Below are 19,876 nucleotides of genomic sequence, written 5' to 3'. Positions count from 1 at the left end.
CAACTGGACTTCTCTTGTTTCTTGAATACATTTTGCCTCCATTTTCAGAACTTCATCAGTTCTGAATATGGCTTATAAGTTGTAGTCAGAACAATCACACTAAAAATAGAGCCACTGAAGTGAACTATATAAAAGAAGGCTGAACTGGTAAAGAAAAACTGATTAACTTGTTTATTTTGGAGGGTTCTTGGAGGTCTTATAATTAACCCCTTGACGTGATCTATCAGTGAACCCTCATAATGGAAGACAACTGACTGTTTTGTTGCTGCAATAATTCAAAGAGATGGTTGGTGACAATACAAACTGAGCAATGGCGAGTTTGCGATTAAAAAAACTGGCGGGAATGTCTGTATGTCTGTAAAACAGCTCTTTTCGATGACAGAGACTCCTCTCAGTTTCAAACATGTCAACAATCACTTTGGCCATAATAACTCTCATGACTGAGGCTGTATATGTAATCATTTAATTAAATATTCAAAGTCTGAAACATTAATAGCCGATATTGATATTTACAGTTCATTATTAATTATTTTCAAGCTTTCTGGATTTCTAAATGAAACCTAATTAAACTACTTACCTTAATAAAATCTTTGTCTCTATCTTTTCACATTTCTTGGCAGCTTTCATATAGACAGACAGGAAAATAAAAACAAGACTGTTCATGAAAAATATCTCTTAATTTGAAAAAAAAAAAAAAAAAAAACTCACTACTGTGGGAAAGAGAGTTTGCTTTGGCAAAATCTAAAGTCAGGTGAAGGCATAAGAACTGATCTGGAAAAGGAGAGCTCATGTAGGTGATATGTCAAATCCAATGTGTGTGCACGCACTACAGTATTCCTCTCCCTTTCTGTCTGCTGTTTGTCATTGTTTTATTCTCTTTGATTGTATTTATTTTGCTGCACAGATCCTATTCCCCTAACAGGACGCTTGAAAACTGAGATTAAAATTTTGCCCTCTAGCACTGAGGCGTCTCACATTCTGCACCGTTTTAAAGTCTGTGTGAGGTTTGGGTTTCACCCTGGTTTCACTGGCCTGAAGTCATAACCAGGCATTTGAGAGGATTCCACATCCACTGAGCTTGCAGACAGCAAAAGCATTGGTTGTGATGACACTGGCGCAGCAGATTAAGTGATAGTGTATGCAAAAGAAGAGAGAAAAAAATATTCAGCATTTCATATCTGCAGCAAAGGTCAGAGAGCGAGGCCCTCCCAGCCTCCATTTGATTTTACAGTAGCCACAGAAGTACAGATACTCCCGGGCGCTCTTAATCTGAACAAATGTAAGCCCACAAATCCCCTCACTGTCCCTCCTTTGAGAGATAAAGAGAGAAAGATCCAGATTACTTTCCCCTTCATTTTACTCAGAAAAGCTCCTCACATCTGCAGGAGTCATTGCTTGTGACTGGGTGCTGACGCTGACATTTCAGGATTTGCTTTGTTTTATTTTGGATATAAACTCCACAAGGGAGGAATCATTGGTTTTTGATATTTTCCAAGAGCTTTAAGATCTCTTTTTTAGCAATTAAAAGCCTGACATCCTCGGGCCGGATGTTTCAGATCTCCAAGAGTATCAAAAATAGCACTGCCTTGTTTTCTTTCAAACTCAGAGGCTGCTTTCGTCTAAGGTAGATGGAGCAGGTAAAAAAGTGAACAAAACAGAGGCACAAGAGCAGTTTTAATCAGTTTGACACAGGAAGCCTGAATCCAGATTAACAATGTTTGCCAGCCGCGGTGCCAGTGGAGGAGGCAAAGGGGGCAAATACTCCGTGGAGGATCTCTATGGCATCAGTAAGAAGCCCAAGGCGTCCACCTCCTCAGCGAGCATTGTGACCAAGTCTGGGACCAGGAGCAGCAAGACTCCAGAGCAGAGAAGTGAGTCGGAGGCCATCGCTTCCCAGATCTTGGAGGCTGCCCACCGGCTGGTGGAGCGAAGGCGACTGGAGCTGTACCTCAGAGAATGTGGCCTGTCTCTGGCTGAGTGTGAGGCCGAGCGCTCTGCAATGCCATACAGGTGAGGGGAGAGTACTGCTACATTCAGCCGTATAGGATCTTTTTCTGATGCTTCAGAATGAACAGTTATCATGTATTTCACACTGAAATAAAATCTTCTTTTGATTCAAAAGACGCGCATTTCCAGCAACATGGAGAGTGAGCTGCTACAGGTTTAGATTTTATGTATTTATCTGCAGGTAATCTGTTCAATATGTTTTATGGTGATAGTAACTAAAAGTAATAAGTGAAAAAAGCAACAATATTTGCTGTTTCTCTCTCTCTCTCTCTCTCTCCACTGGTGACCTAGAAAGAAATCTGAGGCGTTTGATGTGATTTCAAAGCAGAGGGGCCACTCAGTTAATGTGGCTAAACCACAGAAGAATGTCTCTGTTTTGGATCATATATGGGACTCATGCATGAGTCATTGTCTTATGTCGACCTCCAACAACAGCCTCATGGGGTCAACATCATCTGTGCAGAAGTTCAGCTTTAATGATGCGTGCGTTAGACAGCAGTACATAGGGATTTGTTTGTTGCACAGTTCATGTCTCTCTCCATTTAAAGTGCTGGGATTAAGTGGGAAATGAAAGCATGTAAGGAAAAAAAATAAATAAATAGAACATATAGATATACAGCAGCATGATGTGTGTTATCTCACTGGTGCATTTCATATAAAGTCCCTCACAAAGGTATTCAAACCCCTTAAAATGTTTTCCCATTTTGTCTCGTTGCAATCACAAACTTTAACATAATTTTATGGCATTTTACGTGACAAAACAACACAAAGTAGGGCTATACAACATATGCAGAACCAACTCTTACTGTGATTAAACCTACAACTCTTTTGGGGTATGTCTCAACCAGCTTTTTACATTTTGAGAAAAAAAAAACATACCTTCTTGGCAAAATAACTCCACCTTTGTAAGATCTGATGGAAAGTCGCTGTTAACACCAGTTTTAATGTCTTGCCCTAGATTCTCAATTGATTTAGGCCTGGACTTTGACTAGGCCATTCTAACTTATGAATATTCTATGGCTGAAGGTGTACCTTCACCCTCGGGTCTCAAGACTTTTGCAGCATCTAATGTGTTTTCTTACGGGGTTGCCCTGTTTTTACCTCCAACCATGCTCCCATTAGCTCTAACCAGCTTCCATGTTCCCCAGCTGAGCAAAAGCATCCCCATAGCATGATTCTGCCACTAGTATGTTTCATATTGGGCAAGGGCAATTGGTTGCACAATTGGTTTTATTTAAGGATGTTAGTATCAGGGGGATTAAACACAAATTAAAACTACTGTCACGGTGGGGTTTTGGAGTGGACCGAAGCGCAGACAAGAGCTTGGAAGCAGCATTTCAAAAAGGCAGTCTCTCAGCTTTAATCAAAAAAGTCAAAACGTAACAAAAACACTGCAGGTACTGAACAGGGTCGAGATTCAAACACTTACATTACAGACACTTCAGGAACATGGAGACTCAAGGCAGGGACGAGGATAAAGGGTCAAGTTGTAACGCAAGGAACCCACAAAAACATAATGAAACAAACCAACTAATATGCAGAGAGAAAACAAAGGCAGGTAATCAAAGGAACTAAGGACAGGTGAGGCAAGGAGGCAGGAAGGCAGAGGGAACAGGTGAACCGAATACAAGTAATTAACAAGACACCGAGCAGATCTAAAACAAAACTATAAACAAAAATAAAAATAAAGCATAAGAATCAGGGATGAACATGAACTGAAGGAAACTGAGAAACTGAAGGGAACATAAGAAACACCAAACCTAAGAACGAACAAGGAACCCATAAAGCAAACCAGATTACAGAGTAATAAAATCTAACACCACACAGACTGAACAGACAGGAAGGGAAGCAGAGAACACAAGAACTAGGAAGAAAACAAACAAAATGTAAACAATAAGTAAACACAACCTAACCAGAGGGGCTGGAGAAATATGATAATTAGTAAACAAAACAAAACACAAAGTCCAAAACGTCACATCCTGACAACTACCCCTTTTTTTGATTTTTTTTTACTGAAAATTTGAGGAAACTAAGTTGAGGACATTTAATTAGTGCAACTAATCAGGATGACCCTATTCTGAGTTTTTTTGGGGGTATACATTCCAATTGGAGGTGACCTTAGGGTAGGTATAGTGGGATCTCACAGAAGGAGCTAGAGTAGGGGTCTGCAACTCCAGTACTTGAGTGCCACTGTCCTGCAACCTTTGAATGCATCCTTGCTCCAACACACCAGAGTCAAAAGGCTGAATTACATCCTTGGTATGTCAGCAAGTTTAACAGAGACCTGGCATTTTATTCAGGTGTGCTGGAGCGGGGATGCATATGAATATGAATGACAACGAATACTATTTATGCGTACTGTATCAAAGATATGCCTAAAGTTCTAGTTGCTGAAAATACAAAATTTTATGTGTAACTCATGTCACAGCATGGCAGCAGCTACAGACACTTGGACTCCAGTCATGTCACCTCTAGGTGGCAGTGTAACCATGTTTGAAGACAAGACAGAGGAAGAATGAATTTAAAGCCCCCAAAAATAAAAACATTTAAAGCTTAAATTGATGTTTTATATAAGCAATCAAATCTTACATTATTAGTGCTTGTTTACTATTTACTCTCAAGTTTATTCATGATGGATAATTGTGATTTAGTAGATTCCAGCTTTTTTGGCAAAATTGCTATTATAACCTGCATGAAGTGATGGAATGAAGATGAAGGAGCAAAGACCAGGACAACATGATTATGGAGATTTTAAAACCCTTTAACAGTAGCAACCATCATGAAACCTTTTTCTTTTTTTCAAAGCATCACAGCAGTCTGTACATTTGGAAATTTGCCCAATATAGCTTCTTCATGTCCTCAAATGAGTTGATAAGTGCCCTATATTCCGCCGACTGCTCAGTGCCATACAATCTACTCCAGGGCTACAAACGGCTTTAAAACAAGAATTCATCACATGTGAGAGCTAATGACAGCAGGATTGATATTTTTCCCTAAGGACCTGGCTGCCAAGGTGTTAAACACTGCCTGAGAGGGACTACTTCCACTAGCTGGCCAGCTAATAACACTTCAGTTTGAGATTAATATGATGATATATAATATAAATTGATATGATATGCGATGCTTAAAATGCACTTCTGGTAAAGACGTGTAAAGATTTTACCAGAAGTGGCAAAGGCTTTACACTGCAGTAGCATAATCTTACACAGAAAAATGTAGAAAAATCAAACCTTTTGTTTAAGTGTATATATATATTCAGCAAATAAATCATTGATTTGTAAAACTTCTATTAATTAATTAAATTTGCCACCCTAATAATCCCTTTAAAACGTTTGTAACTGATGTTTGTTTTTTTTGTTCTAATTTACATTTTTTTTTTTAGATTGAGGAGATTTACCACTGTGATAAACAAGGAGCAGGACAGGAAGGACAATAAAAACAGTCTCAAAAGTTCACTGTTAGAGAATCGCAGCAAAGAGTGGCATCTTGGGGCACCAAATCTTCATAAAGTGCCATCTACATGCCAACCTGTCTTTTTGGGAGGCGTGCAGATAACAATACGTAACTTAAAAAGACAAAATGAAGATATCACAAAAACAAATCTAACTCTCAACCCCTTAGCTAATACATCGGATAACAACAGCATTGAGTATATGATGTTTTTGGTGCTAAATTGGCACAAAGCGACCTGGCATGGATTCAATAACGTTTTGAAAATTTTTTTTGTGTGGATTAAGACTTCTAAAAATTATGCTGTGCTTATAAGAATATATATAAAGAACCTTGAAGTTGATGTGTTTCTAACAACCTTTGGACCCTCTAGAGCAATGATATCCAAACATTTTGTCAATCAGGCCAAAATCATCAAGGTGAAAGTATTCATGGGCCACAAAAATTATATTTAAAAACATGTAAAAGACAAAATTAGACTGTACATTTTTTTACATTTTTACCTGCTCAACAACGTACCTGCAATATTGCAGGTAAGTTATTGGGCAACGTACCTGCAACGTTGAACTGTGATACCAGGGCCTGCAAAATCCTTTTGCGGACAACAAATGGCCTGCAGACTTCACTTTGGACATCCCTGAACTAGAAAGAGTTATCTCTCTCCCTGTGAAATTTTATAGGAAGACTTCATTCTATTGGAAGACGGCGGTTGTACAAAATATGAACAGTAGTTGTGCCACAAGTCAGTTTGTAACAATCAATTAATTTTTAAAATAGTATTTTTAATGTACCCAAAGTAAAGACAACATGTTCCTGAGATTCGTGAGCCACCCTTTGCTTTGATGACTGCTTTGCTCTCTAGGCATTCTCTTTCTGAGCTTCATGAGGTGGCCACCTGAAATGGTTTTCCAAAGAGTCCAGAAAGAACTTCCCAGAGGTTCGTTGAGAGACGGCCAGAGGTTAATATTTCAGTCATCACAGCAAAGGCTGGCTACTTTAAGGAATCTAACATAAACACATATTTAAAGTTGTTTTGCCATTTTTGTTTGCTACATAACTTCATATATGTTCATTTACAGTTTTGATGCCTTCAGTGAGAATCAACGTACAATGTAAATGATCACAAATGTGTGGGAGAACGATAAAAACAGGGAGCCACGAGTGGAAACTAGGAGAAAAAAAAGGTAAAAACAGAATAACTGATGCCATGTTAGGTCCTTTGAGAGTGAGTGTGACAGATATTTGGGGCACACAGTTGGGAACCGTTAATTTGGCTCAAAGGTGTGATGAAATATGTGTTGCCACAGCAGTAGCAACACATATTGTGATGAAAAATGTAGAGATTCCAGCCGAGAGGAGAGACAGAGACGGAGTGAGAGCAACACACGCACACACAGTGTTACCCACCAAACCATCACTCTGCTTGTGTGTCGTGAACATTTAGGCGCTACTGCAAAAAACGGGAAAATTACAAAAGGCTTACTCTGGGCTGACAGAAGGAAACTGAAGGAGAGCCGGCAGGCGGGATCGACGCTTTAAAAAAGTCGCCTGCTGCAGCTGATATTTTTAATTTGGAGGGGGGGGGGGGAGGCCAGTATGCCGGCATTTTTATCTCAGCCACGCACCATGAGATTCTGCCGCCTCACAGGGGACCCCCACAGTAGCCGCTGCCGCCGGTGTATGAGCAACTTGATGCGCTGAAGGTAACGCCGCTGAATTTCCTTCTCTTGCATCAATTTGATGCGGCGTGAAGCTGCTGGGCGATGATGATGATGATGCGGCTGCATCGGCGGGCTTTGAATGTGTGAATCCTGTACGGGACTCTCCTCATTCGCAATGTAAATTGGAGCCAATAAGTCTAATTTTTCTGCTGTTTGCTCTGCGATAATTACATTGATAATAATAATAAAAAAAAGCCTTATTTTGACGCTTGGGGTTAGGGTGCCAGTGGCTGTAATTGTGTCTCTCCTGCTGCGGCAGCTCCTCAGCTCAAGACAGACTCAAGTAACCTCAGCTGAAGACGAAAAACAGCAAGCTGGCAAGTGCTGTATTACCCAACCCAAGCCGAGGGAGCCGGTGCATGGGGCATCTATCACACTGGCGCAGGGGCTTCCCAGGAACCGCCACATCCCCAAATTCGTCTGAGGACTGCTGAGCGCTTACAACCCCTCCTGATGGTTGTTGGAGGGCAGCCCCGATGCATCTTGTGCGTGTGAAAGCTCTCAGAGTCCCCTTTTGCCAGCTCTGCATCAACAGAACGGAGACAGAGCAGACGGTAACTCGGTGTGTGTCATGTTAGAGGCTGGACTCTTTCCTGCTCACACCAGCTCCCTGCCAAAATCGGTGACCTGCCCTGTCTGAGGCCTTTGTATATGAGCATCTCTGCGGTGGTTTGTAGACATTACTGCCCATTTTAATCCCCTCCTCATTCCTTCCAACAAAAAGACTCCTCACATCTCTGACTGTCAGTTTAGGACAGAGCAGAGGTCAAGATGCAGGTCTCCTTCGCATGCACTGAGCACAACCTGAAGAGCCGCAGTGAGGACCGGCTCTGTGGCCTTCGCACCGCTCCACCTCCTGGAGGAAGCAGTGGAGGAGTTGGTGGAGGAGGTGGAGGCAGCAGTGGTGGAGGAGGAGGTGGCGGCTGCGGTAGTGGATCAGGAGGAGGTAGTGGTGGCGGAGGAGGTGGTGGAGGACAAGGGGGTAACAGTAACTACACCTCCCATGGCTCTGTGAAGAACAGGGAGGGCCCCGGGTCCCGGCAGACCGCACAGGGCCATGCCCACATGAAGGAGGCCATCGGGCGCCACACCAGCATGAAATACAGGTGAGTATGGGACACAGAAGCAGACCAGGAGCTGCAGGGCTGGAGGCTTGGTTTACTTCATCGGGGTTTGGCTACAGTCGCTATAGAGGGACTGATTAGAGATAGGCTTTGACCTGTCCATACCAATTTTAGCTTATTCCAATTTCAATTATAGAACTATAACTAAGAGAATTTAAAATATTTCCAGACTTCTTTCTATGAACAGTCATTAATTATTTATACTAGGGGAAGAGGTGAAGCTACACCATACAGGTTATTGCTTGAATAGCATCTGTGTGAGTCTGTCCTTCGGCATTTCCCCTGCCAACTTACATGCAACCAAACTCACACACCAACTCGCCTGACGAAGCCCAGTCTGTAAAAAGCAAAAATGTTTTTACCATGTGTGACCTTATAGGATCAGTAAAAGCATTTTTTAAAAGAGCTGCTCAGTGTCAGGTCTTTTGCTTTCTAACAAAAATTGTCACTAGGCAGCCGTTTTAAATTAGCTTTAAAGCATTTTCTCAAATTTTCATTAATATTAGCCCCCCTGCCACGGTGTACAGTTGTACTTAACAGTGCCTAAACTGTGCACTACTCCATATTGAAAGGGCAGGCAAAATGCAGAAAGAGCCTAGGCTGGGATTTGAATCTGGGACCTTCATGCTCCAAGGCAACGGTGCTAACAAACGGCTCCACCGTGCAACAGTCCTTGTCCTCCACTTCCAAACTGATACAGTTGGCTATTTTGTGTGTTTGTCATTTGTGCAATAGCATTAAAAATGGTACGTTCCTGTGCTTTTTCTTGGTCTCTTATGTGGAAATCATGAACAGCTTATTAGATGGATTGATAAATCCAGCAGCCTCCACCAGTAATTTCTTGTAGTAGTGAACAAGCAGGTTGTTTGGTTGAACAGTTGCTAACTAATGCTCTTTTGCAAAACTTCAGACAGTTCATATGGGTTAAATGTCCAAACTGTGCCCAAAGAATTATATTTTTGTGTGAATGAACTGTAGCTCCCCACAGCCAGCAGCGCTCATGTAGCCCCAAACCATGACACTCCCACCCCCATGCGTGACTGTAGGCAAGACACAGTGTTTGTACTCCTCAGCTGGTTGCCACCACACACGCTTGACACCATCTAAACAAAATTAGTTTATCTTGGTCTCATTTGACCACAGGCCATCGTTCCAGTAATTCATGCCCTTAGTCTGCTTGTCTCCAGCAAACTGTTTGAAGGCCTTCATCTTTAGAAGAGGCTTCCTTCTAGGGCAACAGCCATACAGACCAATTTGATGCAGTGTGTGGCGTTTGGTCTGAGCACTGACAGGCTGACCCCCCCTCCAACCTCCTCAACAATGCTGGCAGCCCTCATATGTCTATTTTCAAAAAACAACACCTTGATATGATGCTGAGCCTGTGGCTCAACTTCTTTGGTCAACCATGGCGAGGCCTGTTCTGAGTGGAACCTGTCTTGTTAAACCTCAGTATGGTCACTACACTGCAGGTCAGTCTCAGGGTGTTGGCAATCGTCTTACAGTCCAGGCCATCTTTATGTAGAGCAACAATTCTTTTTTTAAGAACCCTCAGAGTTCTTTTCCATGAGTAGCCATTTTTCCACACCTGCTCCCCAGTCATACCTGAGACCTTGTAACACTAACGAGTCACATTACACCCAGGAGGGAAAATGGCTAATTGGGCACAATGTGGAGATTTTCTCTTTGTAGTGTACTCACATTTGTTGCCAGCAGATTAGATAATAATAGCTATCTGTTTAGCTTGTAGTAAAACAGAATAAAAACTGTTTCGATTTGCATTCTCTAAATAAACTACAATTATTCAGTTGTGGAAGAAGGATTTATCTTTCAAGTGTCTCCATTAGGACTAAATATTTGACTTTAACTTGCTTCCAACAGGGTTGTGTACTTCTTTGTAGTCAACATGTTTAATGCTCAAATACCTTAGCTAAAACTACAACATACACAATGGAAGAATACTACCAAAGTATTTCTCCCAAAAAAACAAACAACGCTAAAAAGCCACAGCAATAAGTTCTAAATTGGAATATTTTTTTTTACAGATTTAGGACCTAAATAAAGATAATCTAAGACCTTGGGTAAAAGACTCAGAGCATATTTAAGACACTTAAGGTCTAGAATTCATATTATTTCTAATTTAAGAATTTCCTGTCCCAACCAACGAAACATGCAGACATCTGAGATCAAGCCTTCTTATCACAACAAAGCTCTTGCAGTCTGGTCTTGTTATTTCCCATTTCTAACAGTCTCTTTGCTCAGGTAAAATGTAACCACTGTGTCTCAGATGACCTGCAAGCGCCCCCTACATACCCATTAGCTGGATGGGAACCAACTCAGAGAGTGCACATTTCTCTAACATTAAAAATAACATTAAAACCTAGCAATGCTTATCCTGATAGATGTAAAAGTATAATCCATACTAAACAGCCCTCTTGATTTAATGCAGATCTCTCCCTGGCCTCTTGCTGCAGATTAAGAAAAATCCTAACACCAATGACAGCTTTCTGCAGAAACTCTCCAGGTCACCCAGCTTAGAAAGCATCCCCTTCTCATAAAACAGCATTTCAGCTAAGCATCTTCTAAATGTAAGACCTTAGTTGAAAAGTCCAGCACTGAGTCAGCAAAGTAGGAACATATGGGGGGGGGGGGGGGGGGTTGAAAAATACACGTTCGTACGGATGTACATCCAAAAAGCACGAAGCATGCACTTTGATACAGAACACAGCCCATATGTTTCTTACAGTTTGACTGGAAGCGTCAGAAACTGGGAAGAGAGTTTTAATGACCTGTTTTTCTGGTAATCAGGTTGATTGAATTCTTGCCATTCTCTTCAGGCAATTTGGTTCTTTTAATTGGATGCTTAAAAAGGGAATGAGGCTCAAAACAAAACTGGGATATCTCTTTTACCGTCTTGTCCTTTTTAGAAGTCACACTTCTGATGTAGTCAGATTATTCTGCTAGTCTGCTTTCTTCAAAGGAGTGTCACTAATAGGGAGCGCAGCGGCACAATAAGTCTATACAGCATATGGACAGCCAGGGTTGCCATTGGCAACTCCCCAGGCACTGCCTTTAGTGTTTTTTCCCTTATTCTCTAATGAGTGAGTGTGGCTGTCACTCTTATCACTCTTGTATGCAACTGAGCCCAGTCGAAGCTCCAGCATCAGGCTGTATTCTAGATGAGGTGGCTCTTACCCCTGCTCCGACAGGACAAATGAAGAACCTACGGACATGTCTGCATACTGTTTGAATGAGACAGTTTATTTCTGAGCCAATCTGGGAGGGTAGCCTAGCGTGACACTGATTGAAGCTAAATGAGTACCGCAAGAGAGCAGAAGTGAACAGTTGGTAGTGAATTTTGATCTAATCCTATTTTCCAGATGGCTCATATTTTTGCCTCCATTTACCCTGTTTGACTACATGTTTTCTAAGCCACTTCCTATCTGATTAAACTCTCTACTCATCACTCACCAGCAGGTGACAGACGACAGCCCCTGCTGTCCGTTGTAACTCCCATGAATCCCTCAGCCTTTGAATCGAGGTTTTTTACCATGATATGCAGACGTCCGAAGTTTCTCTGTGGCCTGTTCTTTTTTTATGAAAATGGAAGTTTTCTTGTGATGCCTCCTTGATTCAGATCCCTCACAGAGAAACCAGGTATATAAGTTTTTGACATTTTGTCACATTATAACCATAAACTTTAATATATTTTATTGGTGTTTCTTTGTGATAGACCAACACAAAGCAACGCATAATTGTTGAAATCGAAAAAGATAAATGGTTTTGAATTTTTTTTTAATATAAAACGTATGGCATCCATATGTATTCAGCTCACTGATTTATTAGTATGTAGAGCCATTTTTGCTTCAGTTAAAGATACATGTCTTTTGGAGTATGTTTCTACCAGCTTTCCACATTCAGAGACAGACATTTTTGCCCATCCTTCTTTGTAAAATAGCTTAAGCTTAGTCAGATTGGATAGAAAGCATCTTTTAACAGCAATTCCCAATCAGATTTAGGTCTAAGTAATTGTAATGAATGAACATTCTTTAATCTAAAGCCCCATTGCAGCTCTGGTTGCAGCTGGGAGATGCAGCTTTCTTCCAGGATTGCCCTGCATTTAGCTCCATCTATTTAGCCATCTACTCTCAACAGCTTCCCTGTCCCTGTCTATATTAAAGAAAGGTATCCCCACAGGATGATACTGCCACCACCATGTTTCACCATAGGGATGGTTTCCTTAACAGGTAATGTGTTCCATGTAGGGCAAAAAGTTCAATTTTAGTCTCATCAGAGCAGAGTATCTTTTCCAAATCTCTGGTATGTTTTCTGAAAGGTTTATGTCAAAAAAATGAACTCCTTGTAGTTTACTTTCAGACCTCTGAGGCCTTCTCTGAACAGCTGTGCTTATACTGAGGTTAAATTACACACAGATGGGCTCTATTTACTAATTAGGCAACCCATTAAAACACTTGGTTGGATTATATTTAAAGAGCAAAAATGCCAAAATATATGTGCACCTCCCCTTTCAGATTTTTAATTGTATAAAAATCCCCAATACGCACTGCTTTGTGTAGGTTTATCACTTAAAATACGTTAAAGATTGTGGTTTTAAGGTGACTAAATGCAAAAACGTTCAAAGGATAATAATGCTTACAAGGCACTATTATGTACTGTAAAGTAGATGATGTATAACTAAAAATATTATTAAAAGATAAGACCTAGAGGAGTTGTCCTATAATCAAATTAACTTAATAAGATTCAAGATTCTTGGGAAATTCAAAGGTTAAAAGAATCCCTCTTGTAAACTTAGATGCCTCAAAGAATCAGATGCCTGGCCTAAAAGCAACAATAATTAGCTGTAAAAGTATCTCATCGCTAAGCACAGACCATAAACAGTTTGTTTCTGTTAAAAGTTAATAAGCAGTTAATATCTTACTTCCAGCAGATAACTTTTTTGGCATCTTCATTTAGTGAGCTCAGGGTAAAAGCTAATCTCAGAGGGGCCAACGCCAAAATCAGATTTATTGTGGATTTTCTCTAAATTAAAGTAGTCATATTTATAGACCCCCACTAATATTTGGATAAATATCTTTTTGCACGTTGCAGAGAATCATACTTTTCATAGCCCTGAGCAAGGTCTGGGCCTAATGCTGTGTTTACAACAATCAGCCAAAGTATTATGACCACTGACAGGTAAAGAGAATAAAATAATCTCTTTTTCATGGCACCTCAGGAAAATGGGCAAGCATTGGGATATGAAGGGTAAGACCATCTCCAAAACGACTTCTTTCTTGAAACTGCAGTGGTCAGTATATTAAAGGTTTGCCAAGGTTCTGGTCAGACATTAAAGGCACTTAATATCCTATCTGCATTAGATAACTCTATTGGCATCATGATTTACCATAAATCCAGTTTAGTTGGTCGTGCAAGGTGAAGCCAACAGTTGGTCCAAAAGGGGCCAAAACCAAATGTGGACCTCTCTCACACAATTATGAATCAATAGTATGAATCTTTAAACTGTCACCACATTTGTACAGGGCTTCATTACTTATTTACTTAGAAACTGATTATTATTTAGACAGGAAATGAAGGTTGGAGGCAGTGCACTACCAATATATTTCCTGTGTGAGACAGTTACTGAGAACAGAACATATAAAGGATTAGGGTAATTGTTGGTGAAGAAATCAGGTAAACAAATGTAAAAAAACAAAATATTTTGGCGATTTTATTTATTTTTACATTGCCTTTTCAATCTGTCAATTAATTTGACTTCACAAGTTCAGTTCCTAGTATGTTTAACACAGGAAGACTACTGCAATCACAACACCTCCTACCACCATTTTCATTATCAATAAACTTCGATGTCTCTGTAAATAAGCATGATGTAAATTTTGAAAGTTCAAAAGAGAGCATTTATATTACCTCATAGAGACTGGAGTGGTTTTAATACAATAGAAGTCAGTGTTAACCCAAGTAGTATCGATTAAAGTAAGATATTACCTCTTCATAACATTTTTACACAACCAGAATCAGTTGCTTACATCTGCAAGTAAAGCCTGTTTTTCACTCTTATTCCACTGTTAGTGGAAATTACCGACATGTACCATAGGCTTTCGCGCTGCTGTTTTAAACAGATGTTGGTGAGTTAAAGGCTGCAGGGCAAATTGTCACAGCAGTAGGCATTTGCATGCATTTATGTTAATGTACATCGGAAACGATTAAAGGACAGAAGACACAGACAGTCACCTTTCCGCTGGGTCCAAGTAAGTGGTCTTTACCTTCTGTGCAGCAACTTTTGTTCCTCAAATGAATATTTTAGTACTTTGGAATAATCTGCCTCCAAGTGGTCGCTCTCAATATAACACATTTTGAATTTCAGTTCCTTGCAAAAATATTCATAAGCCTGCAACTTTTCGCATTCTGGCAGGTTACAACCCTAAAGAGCGGTGTATTTTATTAAATTGTTTTGTGATAGACCAAACACAAACCGCTGCATCAAGTACTATCACAGCCAGGTTTTTTGGGTATGGACAGGTTATTATGATTGGAAATGAGAGATTCGGTTCCCCTGAGTCCCTCTTCTAGCCTTGTTGTTAGAAATGTTGTTATATCCTCATAAAAACTCATTAAAAAGTGATGTACTTCTACTGGCTTTGCACATCAATACAATAAAAATGTTACCAATTCTTGTTTGCAAAATAGCTCAGACTCAGTCAGATTGGATGGAGAACATCAACTTTCAGATCTTGCCATAAAGTCTTTTGCAGCCTCTACCGAGTTTTGTTTTTCCACAAACTTCTGATATTCAGCTTCATTCATCAAATCTGAGAAGTTTCTGTGTCTGTGCTAAAGAAAAGCATCTCCACAGCATGATTCTGCCACCACCATGTGTCGCAGTGGGATGGTGTGTTCAGGGTGATGTGTAATGTTAGTTTCCTACCACAAAGCCTGTTGGATAGAGGTGAACATTTTTAATCAGAGCACCTTCTTCTACATGTCTCGTGTCCTCGACATGCCTGTGGCAAACTGCAAACAGGACTTATTATGGCTATCTATCAATAAGATAGCCAGCTTTTCCATAACAACCAGATTTGTGGAGTGCACAACTAATTAGTTTATAACTTTATTTCTTGGTTTTCATGATACTCTCTAATGGAGTCTTACAAACCTCTTAAGCCTTCATAGAAAAGCTTTATGTACTGATAATAATTCATGAAGAGGTGAAATCTATTGAATAATTAGGTGAATTCTGAAGGCAATTCTGTTTTATTTAGGGTTCTCAGAGTAACAAGGGTGGAATATGTATACATAGCCCATTTTTAGTTGAAAAAGAAAACTATTGCGAACAATAGTAGTTGTGATGAGACAAAAGCAAAGTAAGGGCAACTGTATCAGGGCAGAGTAATGGAGTTCCAATAAGGTTTTACATTTTACAGAGGTTAAAACACCTGATCTATTTTACCTTTATACTGCGGGCCATTATAGCTTTACATAAAACATTAACAGAAAAATACTGGTGCATCAGCTGGCAGTCTTTTTTCTGTTAAGGTAAAATTTGATTAATTTTCTACAAAATATTTAAAAGTTGTTCCCCTCTTTCCACCACTGTTACAGCCAAAAAAAGAGCACAGGAGTATCCACTGAAATGTCATTTGCATGAAGATTTGACGTGCTGTGACATTTAGCTGTGCAGAGATTTAATGTCTTATAAAATAGATTTGAACCATGAGTTTTTTAATCACTACAGCAGAGATTCAGTTACTGTGTGCATTTGTTCCTGACATATAACTAGAAATGTCTTTATCTGACCATGCACACAGTTCAAACAGGTATATTCCTCTTCTTCTTATAAGCCCCAATGGTTACTTAATCAATTCCAAGCACCAGAAAAAAGCCGCTTTTTACATAGTAGAGTCATTATGATCATCATTATTAATTAACTTGCCCCTAACTTTAACTAAGCAATTTGGCCTTGTATTGTTCCAATGATTACTAATAAATGGAAAACAAAAGCTTCATGTGGCACACAGATCACAGAGTGCAGCTGCTGCTGCTCTGACCTTCAGCTCTCCTCTCTCTTCCACTCTCTGGATTTTTGTAGCTGAGTTTCCAGTTGGATGAACAGATTAGTGAGTCACCATGAGGGCCAGCATGTCTCAGGCAAAGCCCCACTGTATCTTAATTTGCTTCATTTCAGCCTGGCACATGATCAAAAAACGACCAACCTATGAGACGTTTTTCTGCCCACTTATTTAGTCACCTGTAGTTAAATCCTAAAACCCAGTCCTGAAATTTCTAATTATAAATCATTTACCCACACAGTACTTTTATTACCTATGAAGCCTTAAGAGGTTTAAAAGCTTGTGTATTTGAAGAGGTACATAAAGCAGATAACTTAATCCCCTCAAAATGTGAAGCAACCTCTGGGTCAGCGTTGTTTGACGAGGAATGGATTTGTCAATAATTAACTGCTGATGGCTGCAGCCGTCAACAGGGCTGTTCTGGACTGCGAGGATCATAATCAGAGCCAGAAAATACTCATCACTTCCAGTGAATCGGCTGTTTTGTCAGACACGGATATTTTCCTCTGACATTATAATGCGCAAATCTGCATTTCAGAGTCTGGATGGGCTCAGACAGAGATTCAGAACTTAAGTTTAAAGTTTTATTTATCAACAAATGTTGTAGATGTTATAATATTTCAGACCACTGGTTCTCAAACATAAAACAAGTCATCTCAGTAGATGTTTTCCAGCCTGCTGTCTGTTTCATTAAGACATTTCGTTGTGACTCACTCATGGAAATTTCTATGTTCGTGGTTGGAAAATAAACAGGAAGGATGCCTGAAGTCAGAATTCCAAGTTGGAAAGTCAGCGGGTGGGTTGTTACCAAGCCTGACCTCAAAATGTAATATGGCTGCCAATTATTTAAAATGTAGCAATAGCTGCAGAAATAAACCATTTATTTGCACTAGCAGTCGTTACTAGTCGTTACTAGTCGACTTCATCAACAGGACCAGGCAATTTAATATTTATTTTCTGTTTTACATCAAGAGCTTCACATCCAGGGCTCATAATAATAACCCACACTTATTTTACCAGACAAAGTCACATGGTGAGAGCTGCTGCATGAGGCTTTACAAAACAGACTTGACTTCTGCATTACAGTTTATAGTCACGTGAAACAATTAAACACCTACTGGAAGCCACAGTGTTTTCCTAACATATTAGGACATATTGAGATTTTATATCAATTTCAACAATACTGAAAATTTTAAGTACCTTTAGACTTAAAGTAAATTTTAAGTAACAACTAAACAAAACTGAAGAGCCCCTAAATGTTTTTGTAAAATGTATAATGAAATCCACAGTTATTCTACTTAATATATCTAAAATTCTACACTTACTCTCTCAAGATGAGAACATCGTTACTCTGGATTCTGAAGGAGGTTTGCCACGTTTGAACCTCAAGAGATTTAGTTTGGTGTGCCCCAGATAGTTGAAGTGAGCGTGAACACCATGGTAAGATCGACAGAGCTGTCTGACCCATTCAGAAAGAAGCAGCTTATGAGTGTGCTAAGGGTTTTAAACTGAAAATACTCTGCAAGTAGAGGACATTCAAAAACAACTGGCAACATGCCCATATATGGCCACTGAAGTAAGTTCACTTCTTGAGCAGACCACAGAATGCTAAAAAAGTCTCCAAAAACCCTGAAATGTCATAACAGCAACTACAGTAGGATCCTGCTGCTGTTGATAGGAAAGGGCATGCCTCTGCAATCAGAAAGAGATTGCTTAATTTAACTTCTATTGGAAGATATGCTAGGAGGAGACCATTGCTCTTAGAAAACATGAAGACCAGGCTGAAGTTTACCAAAGAGAATGTAGACCAGGACCACTGGAATAAATTTCTTTGGACAGGGTATTTTTGGCATGAAGCTCATACAGCATTCTAGAAAAAGAAACCCATGTCAACTGTGAAGCAGGGAGGTGGAAGCATCATTGTTTGGAGATGCTTTGCTGCAGTAGGACCTGGTCAGCTCACCATCATACAATCCACCATGAATTATAGTGTAGCAGAGGATGAGCAAGGAGAATGGGTCACCATCTGCAAAAAAAAAACAAAACAAAAAACTGAAGCACAACTGGATACTGCAATGACAGGAACCCATAACATACCAGTTAATCTGCCAAGGACTGGCAAGGATTAAGAAACAGAAAGTCCTGGTCCAACTAGACCATGAGAGGCTGTGGGTGACTTGAACTGGATGTTCATGCAAGAAGGACATCGCTGAAGTTATTTCAGTGCAAGTGGGTAACATCAGCTAACAGGGCCCAATGACTGGGCTCTTTTTTTCCTCCAGAGATAAAAAAGACTGGACATCTACCTATAAAAATGTGTTTGAAAAAAACTGAATATTAAAAAGGAAGTCCTGTTTCTTTCAAAAGACCGTATTAAGTTTGTACCTACATTGTAATTGGTTAAAACCATAGTTTCCTAGTACCACTAAAGGAAACACCAGAAGTACTTGTATCACGGTTTGAAAAAAACCCGGCCCTTAAACAATATCTAAATTCAGTCTAACTTTAAGCTCTGCAATGTGAATACAGAGTTTAAAATAAAAATTATTGCAAAGCAGCAGAAATGTTTAAATCAGCGACTAAACAAGAGAACTGAAGCATAAACTCAGAACCATCCCACTGGTCATTTTAATCATTTTTAATTCACTGAGATGTAATTTATGAGGTAGCTGTCTGGGAAAACTGACACATTAATGTATTCATCTTCCTCTGTCTGACAGACATCAAACAGGCGGTGACCTTTTCACACAAAGAATTGTAATAACCCGTGAACCTATGAAGATGACTCTCAAATTGACTTGATGTTTCCCACCCAGTTTTAACCAAGGGCAGAGCTACACATGCATACTTTAATGTGCATTTTTTATAGGTTTATTACCATTAAAATATCTACCAATGCCATGCCCCTTCATTAAATGTATTCTGAGCTGAGAGGAGAGTCACGACAACTGAGAAAATGTTGTGGTTACTGTAGGATTGGAGGAGGGAAACTGAGATTGTGTGTCTATGCTTGTATGTGAGGGAAAGTGAGCGATTCTTGGCCTTTTTCCCATTTGCTTCACTCTCAGCATGTGTATTTTATAAATAGTGCAGACCTACTTTTTAAACGGTTTTTTGGTACATCTCAGAATAAAAATCTTAACATTAGGCAAAAAAAAAAAAAAACAGTTGTTCAGCCAAACAGTTTATAAATGGTTTAAGTTTTAAACAAAACCCTTTTTTTCAGAATTAAACAGTCCAGTACAGCCAATAGAAATAGTTTGTCACAGAATCTGCTGTAAAGCTGGCTTTATCTGTTTAATATTTCTGATACAGTGCCTTGGAAAGGAATTCATATTAACACAGTTTAGACATTTTGTGGTGGCAACATTAATATTTGGAATGTTTTGGGTCATACCAACACAAAATAGTGCAAAATTGAGAAGTGTAAGGTCATTGAAAAATTGGATTTAAAACTGGACTTTAACTAGGCCATTCTGACACATGTGCATGA

General features: G+C 39.7%; 1 protein-coding gene across 2 annotated transcripts in view; it reads left to right on the top strand.

The window, feature by feature from the left end:
- The first annotated feature begins 1,413 nt into the window (after positions 1 to 1,413).
- LOC124876109 (voltage-gated potassium channel subunit beta-2-like) overlaps positions 1,414 to 19,876 on the top strand; it is a 38,372-nt gene continuing 19,909 nt past the window's right edge. The window contains exon 1 of one of the 2 annotated variants that reach the window (XM_047378620.1): positions 1,414 to 2,010. In XM_047378620.1, the coding sequence (XP_047234576.1) occupies positions 1,715 to 2,010 (296 nt within the window). In that variant the 5' untranslated portion in view covers positions 1,414 to 1,714. Of the gene's footprint in view, positions 2,011 to 7,153; positions 8,285 to 19,876 lie in introns of those variants that run through there. The other variant, XM_047378621.1, reaches the window with a different exon arrangement.

The sequence above is a fragment of the Girardinichthys multiradiatus genome, chromosome 11 (genome assembly GCF_021462225.1).
Source record: "Girardinichthys multiradiatus isolate DD_20200921_A chromosome 11, DD_fGirMul_XY1, whole genome shotgun sequence".
NCBI classification, from domain to species: Eukaryota; Metazoa; Chordata; class Actinopteri; order Cyprinodontiformes; family Goodeidae; genus Girardinichthys; species Girardinichthys multiradiatus.
Note: the sequence above shows the minus strand (reverse complement) of the source record. Positions and strands in the feature narration are given on the sequence as shown.